Source organism: Melospiza melodia, chromosome 11, assembly GCF_035770615.1.
Source record: "Melospiza melodia melodia isolate bMelMel2 chromosome 11, bMelMel2.pri, whole genome shotgun sequence".
Taxonomy (NCBI): domain Eukaryota; kingdom Metazoa; phylum Chordata; class Aves; order Passeriformes; family Passerellidae; genus Melospiza; species Melospiza melodia.
In genome coordinates this window covers 19,541,875-19,565,590 of record NC_086204.1, presented here as the reverse complement: position 1 = coordinate 19,565,590, position 23,716 = coordinate 19,541,875, and the positions used below count along the sequence as shown (strand labels likewise).

Here is a 23,716-nt window from a genome sequence, read left to right as displayed (position 1 = left end):
AATATTTAGTGAATTAAAATAACACTTGGGGTAACTACTTACCCTTAACAATTTTCCACAATAACAAAAATTATAGCACTCAGAAGAAATTTGTATCTTGCTTCCACATGCTTGGTTAGATCATGCAGACTTTGAAGGCTAACAAAAAATCTGTCATGCAGAGCAATATGCAAACCCATTTAATTTTCTATTTAAATTCTTCCTGAGAGAGTGGACTTTTCCTGAATTTCAAAACAGCAAGCCTGTTAACCAAACTCCAAAGGTGGAAAATTCTGCTTGTCGACACCAGGCTTATCTCGCTGTACCATCACTTGGGCAATAATTATATGAAGTGCTGTAGACATAATTTAATAATTCAACATTTGCCTACTGCTACTGAAGACTTCCCATCTATACTAAGCACAGGAAAGTGCTCTGGACTGTCCAGTGGACTGCATGACAAATACTTTCCACATCTTTTATGACAGCAGGGCTATAGCACGCCACTTTGTGATGAGGGGTGTTCTTGGAATGATAACAGGAACAGCACAATTAAAAGTCATTAACCCAGCAGGAAATTTCATCTTTGGTGGATACTCAGCAAGGGGTTGCCCCTGAAAACAAAGAGCAAAGTAAGAAAGTGTAGACTGTTCTGACAAACACCAGCATCTCTGCTGACCTTCACAGTTGCACACATGCCATGTGCCTCTAGAGAGTCAGGCATTTCCATCGATGCTCCATCCAACAGCCCCGACATAATGACACCTCTCTCTGCCTCATCTCCACCTCCCCCAGCCCCTAAGTAATTCCCAAATGCAAAAGGTGTGTTGCTTCCTTTACACAGCAGTGTCCTTTCCTGACTTTCCACCTCCACACACGCTCCTGAAGCCACCTCCACAACCAAAGGTTGTGAGCTGGATGCACCCTTGGTAATGTGACCTTGAGACACTCACAGATTTCATTTTCTTTTATTGACTGTCCTATAGACTGTGGGTGGAAGCCTGTGGAATCACTTAGCCTGCCTTTGTCTCAGTTCCCCATCTACCAAATCCTTCCATTTACCTTGTCTGTTTTGATTTAAACAAAATGAGCTCAAACCCTTAAAGGTCACATTTGCTTTGATAGCAATATGAACTCATTTGGTACCTTGATCTTGTTTGGGTAAGCTTAAACCACATAATGAATCTTAAGAAATGAAACAAACTGAAACTTCCTTTCAAACACTGCTCTCCAGAATGTTTTTACTTCGTGCAAAGGACGGTGCAAGATTAAGTTGCACAGTTAGAAAGGTACCTTATTACCCCATTAAAAAGGAGAGCTAAAAAGGAAATTCTGCCATGGATTTGAGTGGTTGGGAGGTTTAACCCTGGATACCCTTTTGGTATTACAGAGAAGGTACATGTTCCTCATGCTTGTCTTTAAGCCCTGTGAGCCCAGTCAACAGATGCCCTCCTTGCAGCAACCTTCTCAAGCAGACTAAACCCTGCTCTAAAGGAAAGTTCCTTCTCCTGTTGGAAAAAAAATGTTCTAACGTAGAATCTAAGGTCAAAATTGCAGGTTATGATAGTCTACTTTGAGCAGAATTTCTTGTTGTTACTTGTTATTTTTATGCATCAATGGGCACCTAAAGGCTAAACTGCTCAGTCTTTAGAAATGCCCCCAGTATATGCAATTAATACTTCTACATCATTCAGTATTGTTTTTTCTGCTTAAAGCTTTAGCTCCTGAAATCACATTAACAACGCCAATACTGAAAACTTAAACAAAAACCCCCAAAACCCAAGTATCAGCAGCTCCTAGCAACAGAAATTTTAATCTATTTTAAATGAAAGAAAGTCAAATATTTTCACGGTTCCACTTTTCTGGTTTGCAGGACAATGCATACATGAGATCTGATTCACAGATACATAACTTGGCAAAAAGGTTTTACAAATCCAGTGATCCTACTATTAATCTTATGAATTTTTTTGGTATTTCAATTTTTCAAACACACCCTGGGCACAATGCCTATCAAATCTCTTGAAAATTCATAAAATATTGAGCTAAATAATTGTGCCTCCTTGTTTTGTTGATGCATTTCTGAAAACCTCTTCAGAAGAATGTGACAGATGATTAGCAAAGAAGACAGAGACCAGCAAAAAATCAAGGCAAAGCCAATGGCAGGGAATCACTCATTTCATTACCTGTACATATTTCTTCAAACAGCAGCTTCTGACACACTTCAGTCTTGCAGCTCTGACTAACACCTGCTGACAGACTTAGCTTATACCTGTCTACCTGCTTCACAGAGAAAATAAGTGTATAAGATCCCACCTTGCTTTCTGCATTTAAAAACACGGGAGCACTTACCCTTCCTTCTTTTTTTCTTCCTTCTGCTGCTGCTCTCTGCCATGTCTGCCTATAGACTGAAACAGACTGTCAGTGGAAATCTCAGTGCTGTTTCCACTTCCTTCCCTTTTAATAGCTAGTTCAGGAGAGAGGTACTAGATTGGCATCTGGAGTATTGGGGCCCAGGAAACTACTCAGCTGCAATTGAAACCTTGTGTGTGTCAGGTGTGATGAGTTCTGAGAAAAAAAGTCAGAAACTTCCACAAATGAACAGCCACTGCCTGAATCACAGCATGGAGATCAAAGGGGCTTTTCAATGAACAAAATGCTACTTGGACATTTATCAAGGATTATTCAATTATCTAATAATGAAACCTTTAGCTAATGAAATATTTTTTGAAAAGTGGAGGGAGAAAAACAACAACAAGGACTTTGCTGAAGCAGATGTAAAACTGACACATCTGCCTCCCTCGACACCACCAAATTGGCTCTTTCAATATGTTTCATTTGTTCTCCTGCCAATTGCTGATCTCTCGTCAATTTACTTTCAGACTTGGAAGAAAATTAAATGGTTTGATGACATATTGGTATTTTATCTTTGAAATGCAAAATATGTATTTCAATGATCTTAGAAATGTTTCACTTCTTTGAAATGTTTGCAATTGTATGATGTTGGACTTGATCTCCATCTGGAACAAAAGAGTATAACTCCATCTAACTAAATGAATCTAGGCAGTTTATCACAGCTGGTGATCTTGTCCGTAGTTTTCTCATTGATTAACAAAGAATATATTATATACTTATTTGGAAATATGCAGTGTGAAAGGTGATGACACCCTATATGCTTTAGGCATGCTTGAAAATACCTGTTCTAGATGATTATCCAAAAATGCTTCCTAATAGCCTTAAATAGTCAAAATGAAATGACAGAACTGTCATCACAGCAAATCACATAGGGAAAGAAAAATGATGCCAGCATTAACTGCATCAGCCACCTGCTCTATATAGGTTATTAAAATGATGGAAACAGTATGTTGGCTGTTCCATATATGCAGGTTAAAACCCCCCGCAGGTCCAATGTTTCATAATACTAGCTGTAATTTACATGCCTGTAATTTATACAGCATTTCTCAAAATGCTGGCTGGAAAAGACTGGCTACTGACTGGGGTACTCTATTTCCTTTCTCTGTGATTACTTCCTTCTTTAATCACAACTTGAAAAAGGAATTTTGGCACCAAAAGTACTTTGACAAATGTCGTGCTCTGATTCTTGATATGGTCAGGACTGTCTTGACCCCGCCAACAATTAGTGGGGCAATCTTTATTTTGTAATGATGCCTCAAAACTCATTTCCAAAGGGTTGGGGTCCTATAAACACCTATGGGAGCTTGTGCTATGACCAGCATAGTAGCAGTCACTTTTATTCAAACGCAGCAAGAAGGAGAAAGACATGGAGGTAATGGCAATGTCCTCTTCATCAGCAGTGTTTTAGCAGGAAGGAGTCCTAAACAAATGTGCCCTGTCCTCATCCTGAGAAGCACACCAATCACCCAGCTGCAGGCAGTGCCTGAGCAGAGCTTCACCCCATCCCTCCTACCTGGCTGCTCCAGGTGCCAAGAGCAGCTCGATCCCCCTGAGCCCAGGAGAGCATCTCTGCAGCTGGGCAGGCAATGCCTCATGTGCCACTCTTGATTTCAGGTCCCTGCCCTGGGGACACCTAATATATTTTATCCAAGAATTGTTTAAAGTAAAATAATCTGTCATACAAATGAGTGGAAAGAGGCTCATTTTAGGAGCCACTGCCACTGTGACTGACCAATATAGATGAAAGTGCTCATATTTAGGCTTTCTGAACTCAAAGCAAAGGCTTTCCTCTCTTTATGCTAAGTTTACCCATCTGTAAAGCAGACACATTACAGTTTACCTAACTCAGAGAAATGAGATAATACAACTTTGGCAAAAGAAAGGCTCCATCACATTGCTTTACTAGACATAAAATGGTAATATGAATATATGATTTTAAATCAACATTAAGATAGTGTAGACTCTGGGATATTTCTGATATTGCTTTGGCTGGATAATGTAATTTATTTTCAAACAGGTTTCTAGAAGTGCTTGATATTCCACAAAGTCAGCCTGTGTTACAAGATGTACATAGCTAATCTGCTGAGAAAAGAAACCATAAACAACACTTTATTCCATATTATTTTATTCATGAGAGCATTTTCCAATTGGTGCAATCTTGAAGTATGGATTGGATCTTGGGATCACACAGCCATGCCAACACACCCCTAAGTTAGTCTGCTTTAAACATTCTTAATTTCCTGAGGAGGAAGGTGCTGCAAAATATTTAAGGCTGGCATATCTGGTTTAAAACACCCTTTTATTTTCTTTTCTTTCTTCTTTTGTTTTTGCATATTTTCATAAGGGAAAAAAATCTTGTGACACTATTACCCATACTTTCCTATGTGAGTACTCTGTGCAGGGTATTAACTATATTAGCAGTTAGTTTCCAGGGTGGAAATGACAGCATTTGCCTCTGATTGTCCCAGCACAGGAAGTATGACTCTTGGGAGCTCTCAGAACAGGCACCCACCACTGCCAGAAACAGAGCAAGATTATACTGCTTCTTGCAAGAGGAAGAGCTTCTTGCTCTTGAGCGAGATTATATTGCTTCTTTTTCTTCTTTTTTTTTCCCCCAGGAGCTGGGCTGAAATTTTTGTAATATGCATTAAGTGCCTACACATGACTTACAAATCAGCCATCACATATCTTCAGTAGTATTGTTTTCACAGGATAATCCTTGGTGATGTTCAAAGCTAAATCTGTTATCTCTTTGATGAATGCATTTTAAAGCCCAAGGAAGAACATGGGTAAGTGACACAAAGAAGAGAGTGAAGATTTGCAAGCAGTGACAAGAGTTGACAGGAAGGAAAACTGGTGTGTTTATAAGTGGCTTCTCAGAAGTCATCTCCCTCAAAAATGTAACTCTTCTTATCCACACTTGTGCAATACATATAAATTAATACAAAAGCTTCATTAGATATTATCCCTATAAATTATTTAAGAGAGGTAGATCCCAAGGTCTTGAAGACATTGGCCAGAAGATCCTGCTGGATTGGATGCTGAGAGCTCTCTCCCATGACAGTCCTGGATACTAAGCCACTGTTAAATGTCTGTCTTGACGGAGATTTATTTTGTATGTGCTTGAAACTGAACCATGTCACATATTTGGCAGGAAATGTAATCCCTTCAGAAAGAGGATTTGATCCTCAGTGTGATCTTGCCATTCTCAGGCAGGAATAGCTCTTGGTAAAGCCAGTGCAAGATCTGTCCATGTATTTCTGTTTTGAGTAAGGGACAAGTCCCAAACTTGAGGCTATGAGAGCAAAAGCTCCTGTCCCCACCAATCCACATGGCCCTGATGGCATGAGAAGAGATGTCCTGCAGATACAAACTGCACAGTGCACACACAAGATGCCTCCATCTGAATTAATCCAGAGAATTGCTGGATATTTTTGAAATTTTTTCCTAAACCTCCAAGTAGCATGTGATGCAAACAGCAGCAGAAGAATTATTATGAAGGAGACTAAGGCATGGCTCCTGGTTTGAGGAGAATCAAACAAAATCACTGAATGAATGACAGCTTAGAGATCCTCCCTTAGAGCTGACAGCTCCAGTATTCCCCCATCAAGTTGATTCCCAGTTTTGAGACTCTTTGTCTTACCCTTCTCTTTCCTTCTGTTCCACCATGGCAGCCCTCCCCTGCTATCAGCTGTGCCTTTCTGTCCCTTCCTTCTGGCTGTATGTTCTTAATGCAGCTAGTTCCACCTCTCTGCCATTCCTCATTTTCTGGTGGCACTTCTCACATGAGATTCCCATTGCTGAAGTATAGGAGTTGGGATTTCCTACTCCCTTTTCCTGAAAACCTTAGATGTGAATCTCAGCAATGGCTGAAAGTACAACATCTCTGGGATATAGCACAGCATTTGATACAGTGGCTCACAAAATCTTATTAGAAAAATATCTTATGATGTCTTGGGTAAGAGTGCTGCCATGGGGATTGCAAACTGGCTGCAGGAATGTAAACAAAGGACAGTGGGTGATGACAAAGAGCTCTGCACTGAGCTGTGGAGGGGTACCCAGTGGGCTTCCCCAGGAGCTGGTGTTAAGCCCAGTCTCATTTTACATATTTCCTAATGCTCTGGAAAAAGAGAAGAACATTCTGAGAATTAAATTCGTGGATGATACTAAATTACTAGATGCTTTCAATATCAATCAGGACAGAGTTATTCTATGGAGGGAAAGCAGAGAGGATGGGAATGGGGAGAGTCTGTGACCAGACTCAGCTATACAAATATGTGAGGAAAGATTTTATGCCCCAGCTGATAATAATGGGAGGCCACTGAAAGTCCAGCCAAAAGCAGCTGGACTGTCAAAGGCAGGAGCAGAGAAATAACAACAAAATCAGCTAGGAGGCAATTATTAGTTGTAACATTTCTCGAAAGATGCCAGATATTGTTATTTTCTAGTCTCAAGAAATTTCAAAGTTTGCAGTTTTCGAAGATTTTGTGTGGTTTCATGCTACAGAGTAGCACGTAGCAATGTAATACAGAGGCATACAGTGTCTTCATAAAACATCTAACATATATATAACATATAACATCTCTTTTCTGAGGAGAAACCAGTGGTAAAAAACTGACCATTTTCTTTGTATGATTTCTTTGCATATACTATCAACATGATGAGAACAGAAGTAGTAAAAATTGACACAGAGGCCTTTTTAGGAATTTCACTCTTCACAAGCAAAACAATACACCCAAATTGAATCTGCCAAGAGGGGTAAAAGCAAAACTTAATTCCCATAGGTCCTATGCTACAGAATCATAGAATCACCAGATAATGGTTTGTGTTGGAAGGGACCATGAAGATTTAGTTGTAACCCCTCAGCTATGAGCAGGCTTTCACTAGACCAGGCTCCTCATGAAAAATAAGATTTTTTCTAAGCACTGTGCTCTGTGTGCTATGGAAACACCTATGAAAATATGCCACTGTCCTTATCTATTATCCTTATTATATTATCCTTAGTGACAATATGTGCAGAGTGCGTAACTGCATGACACCATTCCTTAACAGCTTGTGTCATGCTCAGCATGTGTAGCTGGAGGAAGAAGGTGGAAGGGGGGGACATTCAGAGAGATGGCTTTTGTTTTTCTGAGTTACAGATGAAGGAGCCCTGCTGTCCTGGAAGGACTGAACACCTGCTTGCTCATGGAGTGGTGAATGAAAGCCCTTTTTTGCTTTCCTTGTGTGCATGACTCTTGCTGTTCTTGTAAAACTGTATTTTTTTCAACCCCCAAGTTTTCTTACTTTTATTTTTCTGATTCTCTCTCCTGCCCCACTGGGGAAAGCAAAGCAGCTGCTGTGTGGGGCTGAGTTGCTGGCTGGAGTTAGACCATGGCACACCAAAAACCTGAACATGTCAGCTAAAACAAAGGTGTCCATCAAAGATTGTACTATTCCCTACTTTCTTTCCTGACTGGTAAACACTGATATGGAAAACTAGAGCAAAATCAACCTAAGAAAGTGTATATAACACATACAAAAGTCTCTTCAGGCTGCTTTAAGTCATGGCAGAGGACGACTTCAGCAGAGGAACGAAAACCATGCCTGGCTCCAAGCACAAATCCCAAATGGTTGAGGGGCTGATAAGAGATGATTTTAATCCACCTTTTGAAATACCTATCACTGCTAGTGGCTTCTATTTTTTTCATGTAAGTATTGCCAAAGAGACTACTTAGGGAGCAAAGTTAAAAATTTCCAGGAGGAGTTTAGCTGTAGTACTTTCCAATTAAATAGAAATTTTGCTTTTACACAATGCAATTATTTGCATGACATAAAACACTAATGTGTGGATGCTTTATTTTTAAGCAAATGCTACACCTAAAAATTCTTAGGACTGGTAAGGACCAGGACCTGAATCTCATGTGATGAAAACTTGTATAGTGACTTAAAATTTAGAGAATGCCTTTCAAATATGATAAAACGTGTTTTTAATGGGTTATCCTATAATTTTATCTCTTTTCTCAAGAATTTAACACATCTTTTCAGTCAAATATTTGTAGAGACTCTTCCTTTCTCCAAAGTTTCTACAGAAGTTAAACACAAATTTGCCTGGAAAAGTTATGTTGAGCTAGTTTCTGGCAGCAATCTGGCAGCATCTTTATGTCTGCACAACATTGTGATTATCTCACAAATTCACAATACTTTAATTCTGAACCCTACTATTTTCCATAGAGGCAATATCTTCAGTGCTAGTCTGAATGCTCTGAATGTTAAGTGTCTGGCTCTGGCTGGATTCCCTACATTTTTTGTCTGTGAACACGTAGCACATGCCTCTTGATTACTACTTTTAAATTGATCTGTGTCTGCTATGAAAATATATTGCTTCATAAAAGTCTTTCAGGGTATCAGCTTCCAAATTAATGATTTTTCTCTCAAGCTCTGACTTTGAGAGCTTACAGTACAGAATCATGCAGTCCAGCTACTTGAATCAAATTGAAATCCATCCATCTGCAATTCAGATCCAAATTCTTTCAGTGCTCTTGGCTCATCTCTAGGTAAAGAGCAGCTGTTGTCCTGTTAAAGTGACTGTAAATAATTCTAACTTCAAGCTCCGACAGGGAAATGCACTGGGGACCACTCCATCCCCAGGATGTTCCTGGCCTGGGCTGGTTTCACACGGTGCTTGCACCCCTACAACACAGGTGAGGAGGGGAAAAAAGCCAGGGTTTCTTTCTCTTGCTGTTTTCTCCTTTTCATGCCAAACAGCCTGTCACCGTGCTTTTTAGGGGCCACATGTGTTTTGCAGCACAAACAGTACAGCACCAGAGGAAGAAAGGCTTGTTTACAGCAGAGGTTCAGTAAAGTGTTTAAAGGAAGAATTTTCCAGTAAAAAGAGATGGGCTCTAACTAAGAAGGAAGGTGCTTGTTAAAGCAACTCTATCAGAATAGCAGATGAATCACAATGTGATATAGCACTATTTGAAAGGATGTTTTGAATGGAGCTGTCAGTAAGTATTTTAATAGCAAGTCTTCAATTTCTGCTTTATGGGGTTTTTAACCACCAAGAAGAAAACATAAGTAACAAGGAGGGATTTAGGAATTGTTTAGTGTTTGGCTGTTCAAAGAAAGAAAAGAACCCTCCACATGTATTGCAGCTAATGAAAATTGCCATTATGGGGTTTTTTACTCCATTTGTGAATGCTAAACACTGTAATAATGCAAAGTCCTTATGATTTTCTAAATCTCCTCAATAAGGAGGATATTATCTACTTATTTAATGACCCAATCTCTAATGGCAAGGAGCTGCTACCACCAGCAGCTCCAGCTCATTCATATAGTTCCTCTCCCTAATTAAAAGGTCTTTACAGTTAAAAATAAAGAAATAAATCAATCAAAAACCCAAACTGCCATCAGATGGTAGGAAAATAAAAGGCACTTCAGGGACAGATTTTCAATTGCTTGGCATCCACAACTGGGAGCATTCTTTTGAAACAACTCAGTCCTCCTTTAGGCACCTCAGATAGAGCCAGACAGTTCAAAAATCCTCAACACATATTCCTTTGGAAAATCCATCCCTCATTGCGGCTTTGTGTCCAAGAGCCATTGTGGCTAGCGAGACTCAATCATAAGTCACCTACCTCCCTGCTGGAGGAATGTCACCAGCATCACCCCTTCTGCAGGAAACCCTGATAAAACACCTGACTGTACTCATCTGTGCTCCTGCCTCTGCTTGCTGCTGCAGGAACAGAAGCAGCAGCTCTATTTTTACCACACTGACAGTGAAGGCAGCAATAGCCCTGCTCCTGGATTTCCCTCGCAGCTCCCAAAGCCAGGTGTCCACATTGCAGCACAGGCTCCTTACTGGCTTGAATATCAAGCTCAAAATGGGATGTGGCTGCATGGCATTCCTTGAGGGTAATGTGCCATTGCCAGGTTAAAAGTTTCCTGTAGGGTGATCAGTCTAAGGCCAAAACTTGAGTAATAATTCAAGAGCTGTTTACAGCTAATGAAAGATGCAGTAGCTTTCTCTAAGAGCCGAGAATAAAGCTCAGAGGTTTTATAGCACATCCCTCTGCTCAAACAAGAAGCATTTGGTGGTATTAACATACTACCTGTTTATTCAGTAGGAAATACAAAAAGTTCAGTTAGCAGTTTTTTTCTTCAGTCTTCAGCTGTGTAAATATTATTCCAGCCTCTCCTTTGACATCCACCTAAACCCCAGACCTTGTGTGTGCAAAATGATACAAATGGAGCTCAACACTTGTGTAACCCACTGCTGTGTCCCAACATACCTAGGACTGAGTATGTGACTTCTGTGAGACCAGTGAGGCTGTATGATGCATCCCTGAAGTGACCTCACTTTCTAAAGGCAGCTTCACTATGAGTTTCCTAGGTTTTAACAATAAATCTGAGTATGACGAAAGAGTTGTGGAATCACCATAGCAAGATTTGCATGACAACACTGAAAAAGAAGCCAAATTGTAGTTCTGCATAGTTTACAATGTGCTGTCCTGCACATTTTGTATTTTGATCTGCTCAGATCAAAAGCTGTGTTAAGTTTTAGAAACTTCTCCTCATCTCTGCTTTTGAGTCACTTTTGAAGGCTGTTTGCCTTTCCCATTTTCTCTGTGGTAGCTAAGGAGATGAAAGTCTTTCTGTATGCACCAGATATCCCTGACACAATGGGAGAGAAATATTGATATTTTTTATATTGCACAGTGGGTCATATTTATGAATTGATGCATGCTTCATCATAGCTCTAAATAATGGAACATTTTGGATAGGAACAAAGGGCCTGAAACTGTCTGTCTGAGTATCTCCCTCTTTCCTCTCCCTTCTGAACTCCTTACAGACTGATTTTGGAAAGGTAGAACTTCCTTGGGATCAATGTTCCCCATGAAAATGATTTATTCAAGAGAAAAAGTAAGGCAAAGCCTTCATTGTAATACAATTTTCCACCTACTCCTTTCTCATCACCACAAGCTAAAAATGCAGGACTCAGAGCTCCTATTCGGGCCTGCAGAGCTTAACTGAATTTCTCTTTCAGCCCATGACAACACCCTGAAGCTTCTCTGGAGTTTCTTTAGGGCCTCTGGTGTTACAGGGATCAGAGGTGAAGACTGTCATGGGATGCAGAGATTATTGCTGCAATATCTCCCTTGCCTGCCATCACACTCTGTGAGCCAAGCCTGGGTTACCCTCAGCCCTTCTGAGCTTTGGGGGTACCCAAAACTCACTGGAACATTAGGAGGGCAGTGAAGATGTCTGTGCTCTGTCCTAGCTGGGGATTGAGCATGACAGGACAGGACAGTGGCTGTGGGAGCAGACCCACAGCTCATCTGCACAGATGGGGCAGAGGGAAGCAGTGGTCTCCCAGTGTAGGATGAATTCACCTTTTCTCTTCGTCTCCCACTGGTAAAATTCTGGCGATAAAATCTGCAATACCTCAGTCTAATTTCACATTTTTTAAAAATTGAGATTCAGGCACTTTGCAACAAATAAAAAGTAAATATATAAACATGCAAGTCACCCTCCAAGCTTATGTTCTCCCTCACTGTAACTTATGTAGATTGCTGCCTATGTGCCTAGCTTTCATTACAATAAAACATAAAAGCCAGTGCATATCCTGAAGAACTGTTTTTCTTTATTGCAACACCATTACATGAAGCCTAGTAACATAAACAAAGATTAGACTTGGCTGTTTTGAACAAATAACCATTTATTGTCAAGGCTTTTCAGGAGCTTTCATTTTCCTTTTTGAAAAATAAGATCCTGTGCCAACCTAGCAAATGTGTAACATTAAATAATAAGCAAAATAATGGGACACCCTACCACACCATTATTTAGACAATCTCATAGTGTCACAGTTGTACATGTCCAAGCTAAGGCAGAAACCCAGTTAAATGAAGCATATTCAACCAAACCCCTACAAACAGAGTCCCTTGGGACATGGCTGCTGTTCCTCAGCGCTGCAACCAGCCCTTGGAGCAGGAGAATGCACAGGAGGAGCCATCCAGGGGCAGAGGGCTCCATGCCATGGAAGAGCACACCCAGGACACAGCCAGAGAACCTTTTCCCTGTTTCCTGTCCCGGCACAGGGGCACAGAGCACAGGACAGAGGTGTCTCACCCCAAGGAGCAGCCAGGGTTGTGGCGGGCAGGTGGAAGGAGACCCCCCTGCACTTCACTGTGTCTGCTCCAGCTGTGGCACCACAGCTGCTGGGCCTCTGGCCTCTGGCTCTCCCTGAACGTTAATGGCACCAGAATTCTCCATTTTAAAGTAATCGTGAATCTCCTAAGCCCGGCCAGAAGTAATCACACAAGCAGCTATCCCTTAGACAATGAGCAGAGATTATTCAGCTTCCTTGTACCCCAGTGAAACATCAGCTTCCTTCCTGGCCCTGATTGGGGCTGTGATTAACCACGCAGTTCAAGGTGAAAGGAGAATGCAGCTCCAGGCATGTATGGCTTCCTTTAACCTCAGCAAAACACCGTGCCAGATATTTCAATTAGTGTGCACCAAGGTCACAAAATCAATTTCTTATCGCCGAAAAACACACATACTGTAAATTTCATTTTCAAGCCATAATCTCTAAATTAAATCTGTGTACCTAAAAAATATACAGTGCAAAATTGCAGTCCTTCAGCCCCCTACCTCTCCTGCAGCCCAGCAGCATTTTCACAAACATCACCTGGCTTTGTGCTCTATATTTAGAGCACAATGTTTGGTTAGATTCTAATCTTCTTGGAGAACGTCATTATCTCTTTCTTTGGCAAATAGAGGTCCAAAGTGTCAATTACCTTCTTAAACTCTTTCATACACACAGGGCTGAGCTGGGTTTGATATTCGCTCTGCCAGCAGCTCAGTCGACAATTTTTCACAGTCATACACAGAAAAATTGTGCACCAGCATATCATCTTAGATAAATTACACATTTCAAATGTGGTTACATACAACTTCACCACTCCTGGCCAGCATGTTTTGGCAGAAGAAAATAAAAAACAACAATTAAAAACAAGGCACAAAAAAAATCCCAAAGAAAACACTTTTCTGCAATTGAGCTCTATGGGTTAGAGAATTCATAGAGTTCATAGTTTATAGAGTTACAGAGAAAAAAGTAAAATGAATATAGGAGATTAGTGAGCTATTATTACATGTAAATCAGTGGAGCTGTGCAGAACTGACATCATCTCATGTGTGTAATTCCTGATGATGCATCCCTTGTTTTGTGGGTGACACTGACTTCAGAGCCCAAAGGCAGTTGCACAATCTGATGGCTGCAGCAGCCTCTGCCATGGGCAAGCCTAGGCTGAGAAGTCTCAAGGAAATGGAATTTATGGAAGCAATTTCTTTACAATAAATCCTGTTCTTCCCTTAACAAAAACTAAGTTTGACTATACAGCCACAGAATGAGTAAAACTGACAATTTTGAGATTACCTTACTTTTTTTTCCATGGAAAATTCCGCTTTTATTCACATGCCTACTTATACACAGGTCCCTGTGTGCATGGTTGTGCGCATTTAATACACATGTATGAGTATACATGTTCAGGAAATACTTTTCATCCTTTTACTTGAAAACAGCAAGTGAGAAGAACATATTGTTACCGTTGGACCTCCTGGGACTACTTCAGATGTCAGAGACACAGGAAGGGAATCATATCTCTGGTAAACACAAAGTAAGCAAACGCTGAAATAACAAGTTTATAGCTCCTTAAATGAGTTTTCCCACATCCTCTGAACATGTAACATATTGATTCTTAGTACCATAAAGCAGGATGAAAGGAGTATTTTCTCAAGAAAGGAAATTAGCGTTATTTGGCAAGGGTTAAAACACATTTTGAATTAAACAAGTAAGAAACCATCCAAGTGCAGATAATCAGCCTAAAAGTTTGGGTAAATTTTTGAGAGAGACAAATTACTCTTTTCTACCTCATCATCTACACACACTTTAAAAACTTCTTTTAGATGCAAACAGGACTAATTTAAAAGAGAGTCTGGTTGTGATTAAAGATATAACAAGAGGAAGTTTTTTTTCTTTCTGGTTCTTTAAAAAATGCATTACTGTATTTTAGTCATGCTCAAAGTACCATTTCAAAAAAATGTAAACAAAACACATAAAAGAAATAGAGAGATTTTTTTTTATTATTTTTTTGGCTGAAATCTGAGAATGTAATGAATCTATCTAAAAAGTCCCTAAAATGGACTTTGTCCGGGGCTTCTAAAAGTTAGGTCAATCTTAAAAATAGTTATTGTGGGCTGTGTCTTTGGCCCAGGTGAACTGTGTTTTCTGGCAGCAGGAAGAAGATCTTAACTCTCTGAAGATCCTCTGTCTCTCATTTGAGTGGGAAACTGGGAGTGATTTCTTCATTTTTGGAATTGACATTTTGGATGCATAAAACGCTTTGAGTCAAAATTTGATGGACTCAGCTATCACCAAAGGGGTATCAGGGACAGCCAAAGGTGGTCAGGAGGCATGAAAAGACACTTTATTATTAGAAATCTACAGTTCCTATAGAAACAATGGTGGACCTAAGACCTGTTTGGCCTTTAGGAATCTTCTCTCCCACTATTGGTGAACTATGAATATCACACCCTGGAGAACCATAGCTATAAACAGTGGTTGCAGAAAGACAGATAATAATCGTTTGAATTCTTTCCTCTAAGTTTCCCACAGCTCCTACACAGCTTCCCAGGATTTTCCTGGGAGAACCATGTCACTCTCTGTGATTCCACACTCAGCCATTTACAGAGGTAAGACAATCGGAGTAAGACAGACACCTCCACCATGCCTTATTCAGCAGGGTTGTATTGTTACTCCAGACATCCTGCACTGCTTTCTTCCTGACTCACTTTCTCATGCATCACCAGGCGCTGCTGTAACACATGCTCCCCTTTCAAATTCCTGACCTACTCTTAAAAAATTCAGCTAAAAACTAATTTGAATATAGCTGTAAAAATAAATTCAAGGCTACAGAAGCTGTTTTGACTAATACTGTTAGCCAAGGGTATGGTTATTTTCAGGAACATAAACATAACTCCATCCTTTGTGTCTGGAAGGCAACCATACAACAGCTGGTTAGTCCCCAGCAGCCCATGGACATCACAGCCATCAAGCCCTTCCCAAATTCACAGAAAGTGTGACATCTTGCACATGAAAAGGAAAAAGACATACATAAAGCCATAGGTCCCCGAATGGCCAGGAGCCTGCCATGTTAACATTAACATCAGCACTTTCCTAGGCAGGTGGACTGTTATGCGCCAGAAAATCAAATCCTCCCAGTTAATTTATCCAGACTTTTCAATTCCGTGATCTGCCTACAGGTTTAATCTGGAATGTGAAATCAAGATACCTCAGCTGGGTAACATCTCACAGCTCAGCAGGCAATCTCTGCACTTCATGGAAAGTAAAAAACCATTCAGCTGCATCATTACCAAAGAAGACACAAAGGAAGAAAACCGTCTGGCCCCTGAAGAGGAACCCTGAAACCATGGGCTAAGTTAAATATTATACCTAAATATGTAACAAACAGAATGATGCCTCCCGACAAATCTTAGGATCACCAAAATGCCCAACACCTAAATCTCCAGTAGGAATTCTGAATTAAAAGGTGATTCCTGCTTCTTCCCTGAAACCATGTAAAAGCTCCAGCAGAATACAGAGGCAAAGAAGAAGAGATTGGGAGGTGCAGGAGGAGAAGGGGAAAGGAAAAAGGGCAAGGAGCATGTCAAAAGGGCTGGGAATCAGCGATCTTCTTTGGCCCCCTGTATAGCACATCCCAAGTTTTCCAAGCTGTCACACGCTGAGTTGAGCCCTGTTAGTGCTTGGCTAAGGCATATCTTTCTCCTGCTGTGCTATGTTAGAGCAGCTGCAATTTGCCTTTTTATAGCTTGTGGTAACTGATAGCAGTGAAATGAATTTAGGAAATGTGTGGATTGGATCTTCCATATCAGTGATTTCAGACTATTTGGTAAACACAGAAGTGACATCCAGTGATATATGCCTGCAGTTAAAAAAAAAAAAATCTCCTTTGGTGAATCAACATTTGAATTAAATAATTTTCTATTGATGAACAATTTTGGATAGAATAAAATGATTACACACAGTGGTTGTACAAGGACATTTTAATTTGAAAGCAAAAATTCCCTCCATAAAAACTATAGACAAATTGGGTACTGCAGAATAGCAACAATGACACCAGTGAATCCAAACAAATTCAGTGATTGCAATAAAAGTCAATGCTGGGACTCAGCAGCATCATGTTAGGACAAGGAACTGAGGTCTCACAAGAAAACTTCTTTTTATAGACAGCAAAAGCCAGAGACTTGGTATTTTGACCCTCCATAAAGCAAGAAAATATGTTTGTGTTCAGATATTGAGCATGCTTTCAATTTGATTCAGCTGGATTTACACAAATTGCCCTGTGTTCTAACAGGGATTCTGTATTTTGATACAAAATACCACTTTGCACTGATGTACTTTTTACCTCTGTAAAATGATAAATCCTCCTACAGTGCACTTCAGAAACAGTTACTGCCTTGCCCCAGTAGAAAATTTCTCTGACAGCCTAAGTCCTTGCTCAATATTTCTGGAAGAGCTGTAACTATTTTACAAGTAACACTGATTAATCTTGCAGTATAATTTGCAAGTGACATTTACAAGGGAATATTGTGTAGGGATATCTGGGAGGGATATTGTGTTCAGGCTTTTCCTGCTTGCCTGCCTACCCTCCTGGAACAAACAGCGCTGCTTCATTTTCCTTCCGTATTTTACAAAGTTAAAGTAAACACTGTGATCACACTGTTTACTTTAATTTCCTGCAGTGTGCCAGCAAAGCAGCAAATTGGCAGTCAGCAATCAAGAAGCAGCCAGCATTTGAAACAGCAGAGCTGCTTAGGAAAGCATCACTGATGCCAACTCATTTTCCCCTTTGTTTTAAAAATAAAATATTGGCTTCTATGAAGTTTTACTTCTACCCTTATCTTTTCAAAAGGATCAAAAATTTTGTTAGTTTCCTTTAATTTTCTTTCAGAAGAAAGCTGGAATTATGAACAACACCTAATTTATATGTCCAACTCTTCTTACACAAATGGCAAATATATACTATTTATCTGTAAAAAATCCGTGGCATTTTTGCATGAGAGGAAGTTAACTTGTCTATAAATCAGTTGTTTCTGGGTATATCTTTATTTTTTTTTTGCCAAGAGTTTTAGCCCATGTTATTTCAATTATGTGTATGATATTGTGAAGCTAAAGCCTTGTGAATTACAAGCAGAATACACATCTGCCCAAGAGCAGCCCTAAAAAGCAAATAGATGTACTATCAGAGGTCATTCTCTCTTATTTAATACTACATAAAGCAAGGAATATAAATACAAAAGAAGAGGTAAGGAGACTGGGATAGTATTTTTTACCTCAGAGGTGTAAAACTTGACAAGGTGACTCATTTATGGCTTTCTGGAAGATACTGTACAGAGGGAATTTATTGCACTGTAAGTTATAATTCCAGTATATAAAAGAGGCCAGATACCACAATCAGTTATTCTCCTGACTATGTGCATTCCTGCATATATTCTTGCTGAAGACAATGAGATTATGAAGAGGATTAGCTTTTTGTTAGAGTGGCCAAAGTATGCCTTCAGAAAGTCCAAAACATGACCTAATTTAAAGTGGTTGAAACCTTGTGGGAAAGATTGTAAAAGGATAATTATTTTAAAAGCCATGACTTTGACACCAGGAAATTAAATTCATATCTATGTGTCTTTATCTATACACAGCAAATCCAATAATCTTGAGCTCTCTGCAGTCACTTAGCCAGCTGGCAAAGGGAGCAAAGTCAAAACTAACAAACCCCATTCCTAAGGTATGTTGACATCAGTGATTCATGATTCATCAATAATGGTGCTAGGAAATAAATGTAAGAGGACATTATTGCCTTTTGCAGCACAGAAAACTCAAGGGAAAATGTCTAAGTGTGTCACAGTGAAAAGACAGGGCTAGCAAAGAAATAACTTTTACAAGTATTTAAGAGGTGTTACAAGTAAGTGAAAGTAGAGAAACAAATGTAAACCTTTCGCTGTAAGAATGTACCTATAAATAAAAATGAAGAGTTTCTCAGCCATGAAAGCTTAAGAGGACTAACCTGAAAACTAAGATTTTCTGTTCAACATGTTTATAAGGAGGAGGAATTTGAATTGCTTGTTTCAGAATAAAGCCTCAAAACAATGACTGTTCTGGTTTAATTGTCTACCAGGATAACCACAATGAGGAAGTTGGTTCTACATTATGCAAAATTACTGATGTTGTTGACAGTAATTATGACTCTCACAGCCTATCTAAATAACAAAAAGGGCAAATATGTAAACATAATGTACTACATAGGCTCTTTCTAAAATGCCTGTATTAGCACATAATTGATGATCTCCTTTGAAGGTGACTGCGCTATCATTGTGAAAGCCTAAGATTATTAACTGAATAAAAATGGGAAGCTATCTCTAGAACAGCACACACACCTGCTGCTTTTGCCACACAGAACAGCAAGATCTCATACATCATTTAACAACTGAGGCTTTGCTTTACGTCTTCACAGCTTTAAACTATTCATGATAGGGTGTAGCCTACATTTCTAATCCTTTATAGAACATACCCAATTAAAATTCTGGTTAATTTTTTATGCTATTAGAGGACTACTGCACAATATTAGAAATGCACTGCGTTTCATACTGCCCTAGAGAAACATTGTCTCTCTTTCAGGGCCAGCAGCCACACTGCTCTGATATGAGCTTTGCTGGAGGGTAAGTGACTTTGGTGGCTGTTGAGGTATTTTACCAGAGAAAATGTTGGTCTCCAGACATGAGACTTGCTTCAAACCATTGCCACTTGACTGCAATACACCACAAGCACATCTAGTATCTTGTTTGCCTGGACTGACTTTGGAAATTTTATTTAAAAGACTGAGTTTTTAAACACGGAGTACAATTCTTAATAAACAATTAATGGATTTACAAGATTTGTGAATGCATATTTAACTGCACTGAATTTTCTTTAAGTACTCAATTAATGTTTTTACGAGTAAAAGGGAAAGTAAGAAAAAGGTATTGTATGAAAAAAAAAAAGAGCATGGAAGGCAAGATAAATTTGTCCTCACAAATTTGGATTTAATAACATTTTAATAGGTGCATGTATAATGGATGGGTTTAAGAACATCAATCATGGCAGTGAGAACAATAGGTATCCTTACTGCAAATTGATTATTCATAATTTCAGACTTTCTAGACCAGTACAGACAATGTAGTGGGTACCAGATGATGCCAGGTAAGTAAATGCTAGTTTGATTTATGCCAGGCAGTATTGTTAAAATTGACTTGTTTTTCTTCTTTCTCTGCATTATTCACAAGTGTAGGCCCTTGACTCTGCAAACATGATGTGCACTTATTATTCACACAGCTGACTTTCATGGTGCTACAATTGAACCAGTGCAAGAACAAAACCAGTGTTGTGAAGGCCATTTCTTACTTTCTTTTGTCCAGCTTGATAGACAAATAATGATTAACCCATCACAGAAAGGTTAGCATTAAATTCAAGCAATTTATTTAGAAACTACATGAAACTTGATGAAAAGAAGAGGCTGACAGAAGAGTGGTTGTTCAGACTTTAGAAGGGAAGGCAAAGGGCAAATAATAATGCTGCCTACTCTACTCAATGGGAGGTCATGAGGGCTTATGGAGGAGATGAAGCTAAACTATTATTAGACATGTACAGTGGTAAGTGCACATGGGAAGGGAAAGATACAAGCTGCAACCAGAGAAACCTCAACCAGATATCAGAAAAAACATTTTCACAATTGGTCAGACATTGAAACAAGGGCCCAGAGAGGTGCAGGTGTCATCCTTGGAGATACTCAGAATTCAGCTGGCCAAAGCCCTAAGCTGCCTGTTCTAGGTTGAACCTGCTCTGAGTGGGGAGCTGGACCAGATGACCTACAGAAGTCTCTTCTAAACTAAATTATTCTATGATTATGTGATTCCTCATTTTTTGTTGTTTTATACATCTATATTTCTCTTTAAACATTCACACCTTATAAACAAAAAAGAAGGCCTTAGAAAAAAGGCTTTTGCATTCTAAATCTTCTTTAACAAACATATTTCCAAGCACAGCGTGGCAAATAAGATACAGAACTCCAAAATACCTGTGGGCTGCTTTCCTACACTCATACCACACCAAAGGGTTACTACTAAGTAGTACCTGCTAAATTTCCCAAGATGCTTGAAACACAAAAACTGACCTGGTAAATGGTTACTTCTCCTAACTGCTTCTCAGGATATTGAAAACTGACAAGATTCATTTCAGCCTGTCTGCAGCTAGACATAACCATACCTAACAGGGAAAATAAATATTAGAGCTATTCATAGTGGAGGAAAACTCAAATACGAAGGTGGGGAAAATATCCTTTTCTTTAGCTGAAAGACAGTCATCCTAAAGTAGATTGCTTAATAGGATTTCTGGCATATTTCTCTGTAGTACAGAAATCAACACTGGCATGTCTCTGTGGCATACACACCTCCTTGTTTTCCTAGAGCAGCCCAGGAGCTGTTACTTGATGGTGACCAGCTGCTGGGAAGAGTGGCCAAGTGCTGCGTGTGTGAGGAGGGAGCTGAGGGCTGTGCAGGAGCCACCACACCAGCCCTAACTGCAGAAATACTGAGTCACAAGGGAAATTGCTGAAGGTAAATCAGCAAAGATTAGCTAGCAGCTCTCATGGAAAAGAAAAGCTGGAAAACAGGTCATACTCAACTGAGATACAAGGCAAGCTGTATCAAAAGACCGAGATGAGCACAATTTGTACAATTTCTCAGAAAATATTAAAGTTTTTGGCTTTGAAGACATATTAGCGTAGGATACTGCTGTGACATAAAGTTTAATCCTTGAGCTAGTGGGCTCTTGAGTAAGTTTTTCAAGTGAGCACATAAAGAAATGTATAGGTAAAATCTGTTTACCTTTACAGACTGTTATGCCATTTCCTGTGTATCCTTGGGAGCAGTAGCAGCCTGTTGTCCCACCCTGAACTTCACACCTGGCATCTTTGTGGCATGTCATGTTGCAGCTTGGAGAAGTGCAGCCATAGTCCAGCAGACTGGAAATCAAAACTGGAACAAAGGAAAATCAGACTTCTTTCATTATCTAAAACCTTTATTCTGAGCTCTAAAATGAGATCTGGGCCAAAGGTTTCCACAAAATGGGTGCATTCCAGTAAACATCATCACAGACTGTTGCACTGCAGGATGGGGCAAGGGCCATCAGCTACAGGGGCGTCTTTGGTAGAACCACAGATACCACAGATAAACAACTCAAATGTGTTCTTAACCAGTAAAAAATTGGTAAACAGCATAGAAGTCACTATTGATTGAGGGGGAACCATTTCAATGACTTTCAAAGCTCTCTAGTAGTTTCCAGTAAAGCCCAGGCATTCATTTGCCCTCTGAATTATGTATGGAGCAAAATCCAAACTGCCCTACATGTCCCAGGGAAAAATACCAAAGAATGTTCCCCTGATCACACTTTTTGTTCTTATAAGCACTCCCATGCTTCTGAAGCTAAAACATAGGCATGGTTTGGTAGATTAAGATGAAATATCACATATTTACATCATTATGATAGCAGGGCTTAAAAGTTATTTACAGTGTGGCAAATTATTTAAATTTAATCTCTCAAAACACCATAACTACTTTCCCATTGTATGAATGCATACAAGAAAAAAGGAATCTCTTCTTTTGAGAACACTTACAGATCACTGTACTATCACACACACCCTACAATTGGTAGATATAAGGCATTTAGCTCAGAAATGAAAGTAAGTTTTTTTAATTTGTAGTTTACAAATTGTTAGTGGGAGGACATAATGAAAGTTGCAGAACACAAAGATCATTCTGGGTGCTGTCTTTCCCTGCAGTTCTGTTTTTCCCTACCTAAATGTCATTCTGGATATTTGCTAGCCCAGTGTTACAGTTTCATTGCCGCATGAAATCTCACGGAGGTGTTGTTTTCTTGAAAAAATTAGGACTTCATGAAAAATTCAAAAGACTTAAAATTGCACACAATTTTAAAATTATTATATATAATCCAAGTCAATTTAGATATAAACAAATTTCACATTTTCTCTGTGTTTCTGAGAGGAGAGACTGTCTTCCACAGGGATTAAAACAGAAACCTGTTGATTCTGTTGTCATTTTACTGTTTTCAGCATGTGAAATCTAAAAATTTCCCAAGCAGATGGAGAGAGATAGAAGGAAAAAAACATACAAAAAAATGCACAGAAACTCACAATGTTTCTGGGGTTTTTTCGGTACCAAAGCCACAGTGAGATAAGCACTGGTGTTTGGGGTTTGGTTGTGGGATGATCCTAACCATGCAATTACCAAATCTAACAGGAGCTCTGACCAAAGCTGCAGGGATTTCCAGTCCTGTGTACCCAGCAGGTTTCAACCACCCCCAATATAATACTTTCTCCTTGTCAGATCCCACTCCCGTCTCACCTGGCACACACTCCCCAGAGACAGAGGTTTCACCTACCTAGGAATGGAAGCAGTTTCATTGGTGATGCTGTTGCTGTGCAGTGCCTGGTGCAGAGCCCCTGTGTCAGAGAAGAAAACTCCCTGCTTTAAAAGATACGACCATGTGCAAGATACGCACATAGGACCGTGGGGAGAGCGATGTCCCGGTACAGGCACGGCCCTGACTCTGCCCTCTGTGCCAAGCCTCACGCTTCCAAAAGTTCCTGAGGCTCTCAGGCAGGACAGGAAGGGTCAGGAGGGGCTGAGGAGCTGGTCTGCTGGCAAGCAGGAAGGCAGTGAGAAAGCAAAAGGGAAATGAGAGGCTGCGTCTGGCAGAGGATATCGGAGAGGATTCCGGGGTGAGGAGGTTAGGGGAGCATGGAGCTGTTTGGGAGAGTGGCTGGGGCAGGGGGAAGGTGCAGCTGGCAGGGGTGGCTGCAGCCTGCTGGCAGTGCAGGAGCAGCAGGTGGAGCAGATGAGGGAGGGTGAGGAAGAGGTGGGGGAGATCAGTGACTTGCTGGGTGTTTACGGGCTCAGAGGTAATGGTCTGCATGCTTCCTTCCACCTTTTCCTGCTGACATGAGTACATGTGAGCCCTGAGACTCATGTTTGGAATCAATCTTGGCTGACTGCTGTGGTTCTTACTGCTTCCTTCAGTTTTGAGATGGATCTTTACTGCAGTCAAGCAGTGTTGCTTTAAGGGTAATGGGATGTGAGGGAGGTACAGGAAATCACTGAACTCTGCTTTGTGAGGAAAACAAAGACATAGGCAGGGAGGAAAGAGGCAGGAAGC

The 23,716-nt window shown here is 40.1% G+C and overlaps 1 protein-coding gene across 1 annotated transcript in view; it reads right to left on the bottom strand.

Annotated features, from left to right (window-relative positions):
- The window catches only part of ADGRL4 (adhesion G protein-coupled receptor L4), a 72,818-nt gene extending 49,393 nt beyond the window's left edge, over positions 1–23,425 (bottom strand). Inside the window, exons 1-2 of the mRNA XM_063165839.1 lie at positions 22,943–23,425; positions 21,370–21,519 (exon numbers count right to left, since the gene is read on the bottom strand). Of these exons, the coding sequence (XP_063021909.1) occupies positions 21,370–21,519; positions 22,943–22,964 (172 nt within the window). The 5' untranslated portion in view covers positions 22,965–23,425. The remainder of the gene's footprint in view (positions 1–21,369; positions 21,520–22,942) is intronic.
- Positions 23,426–23,716: the final 291 nt, after the last annotated feature.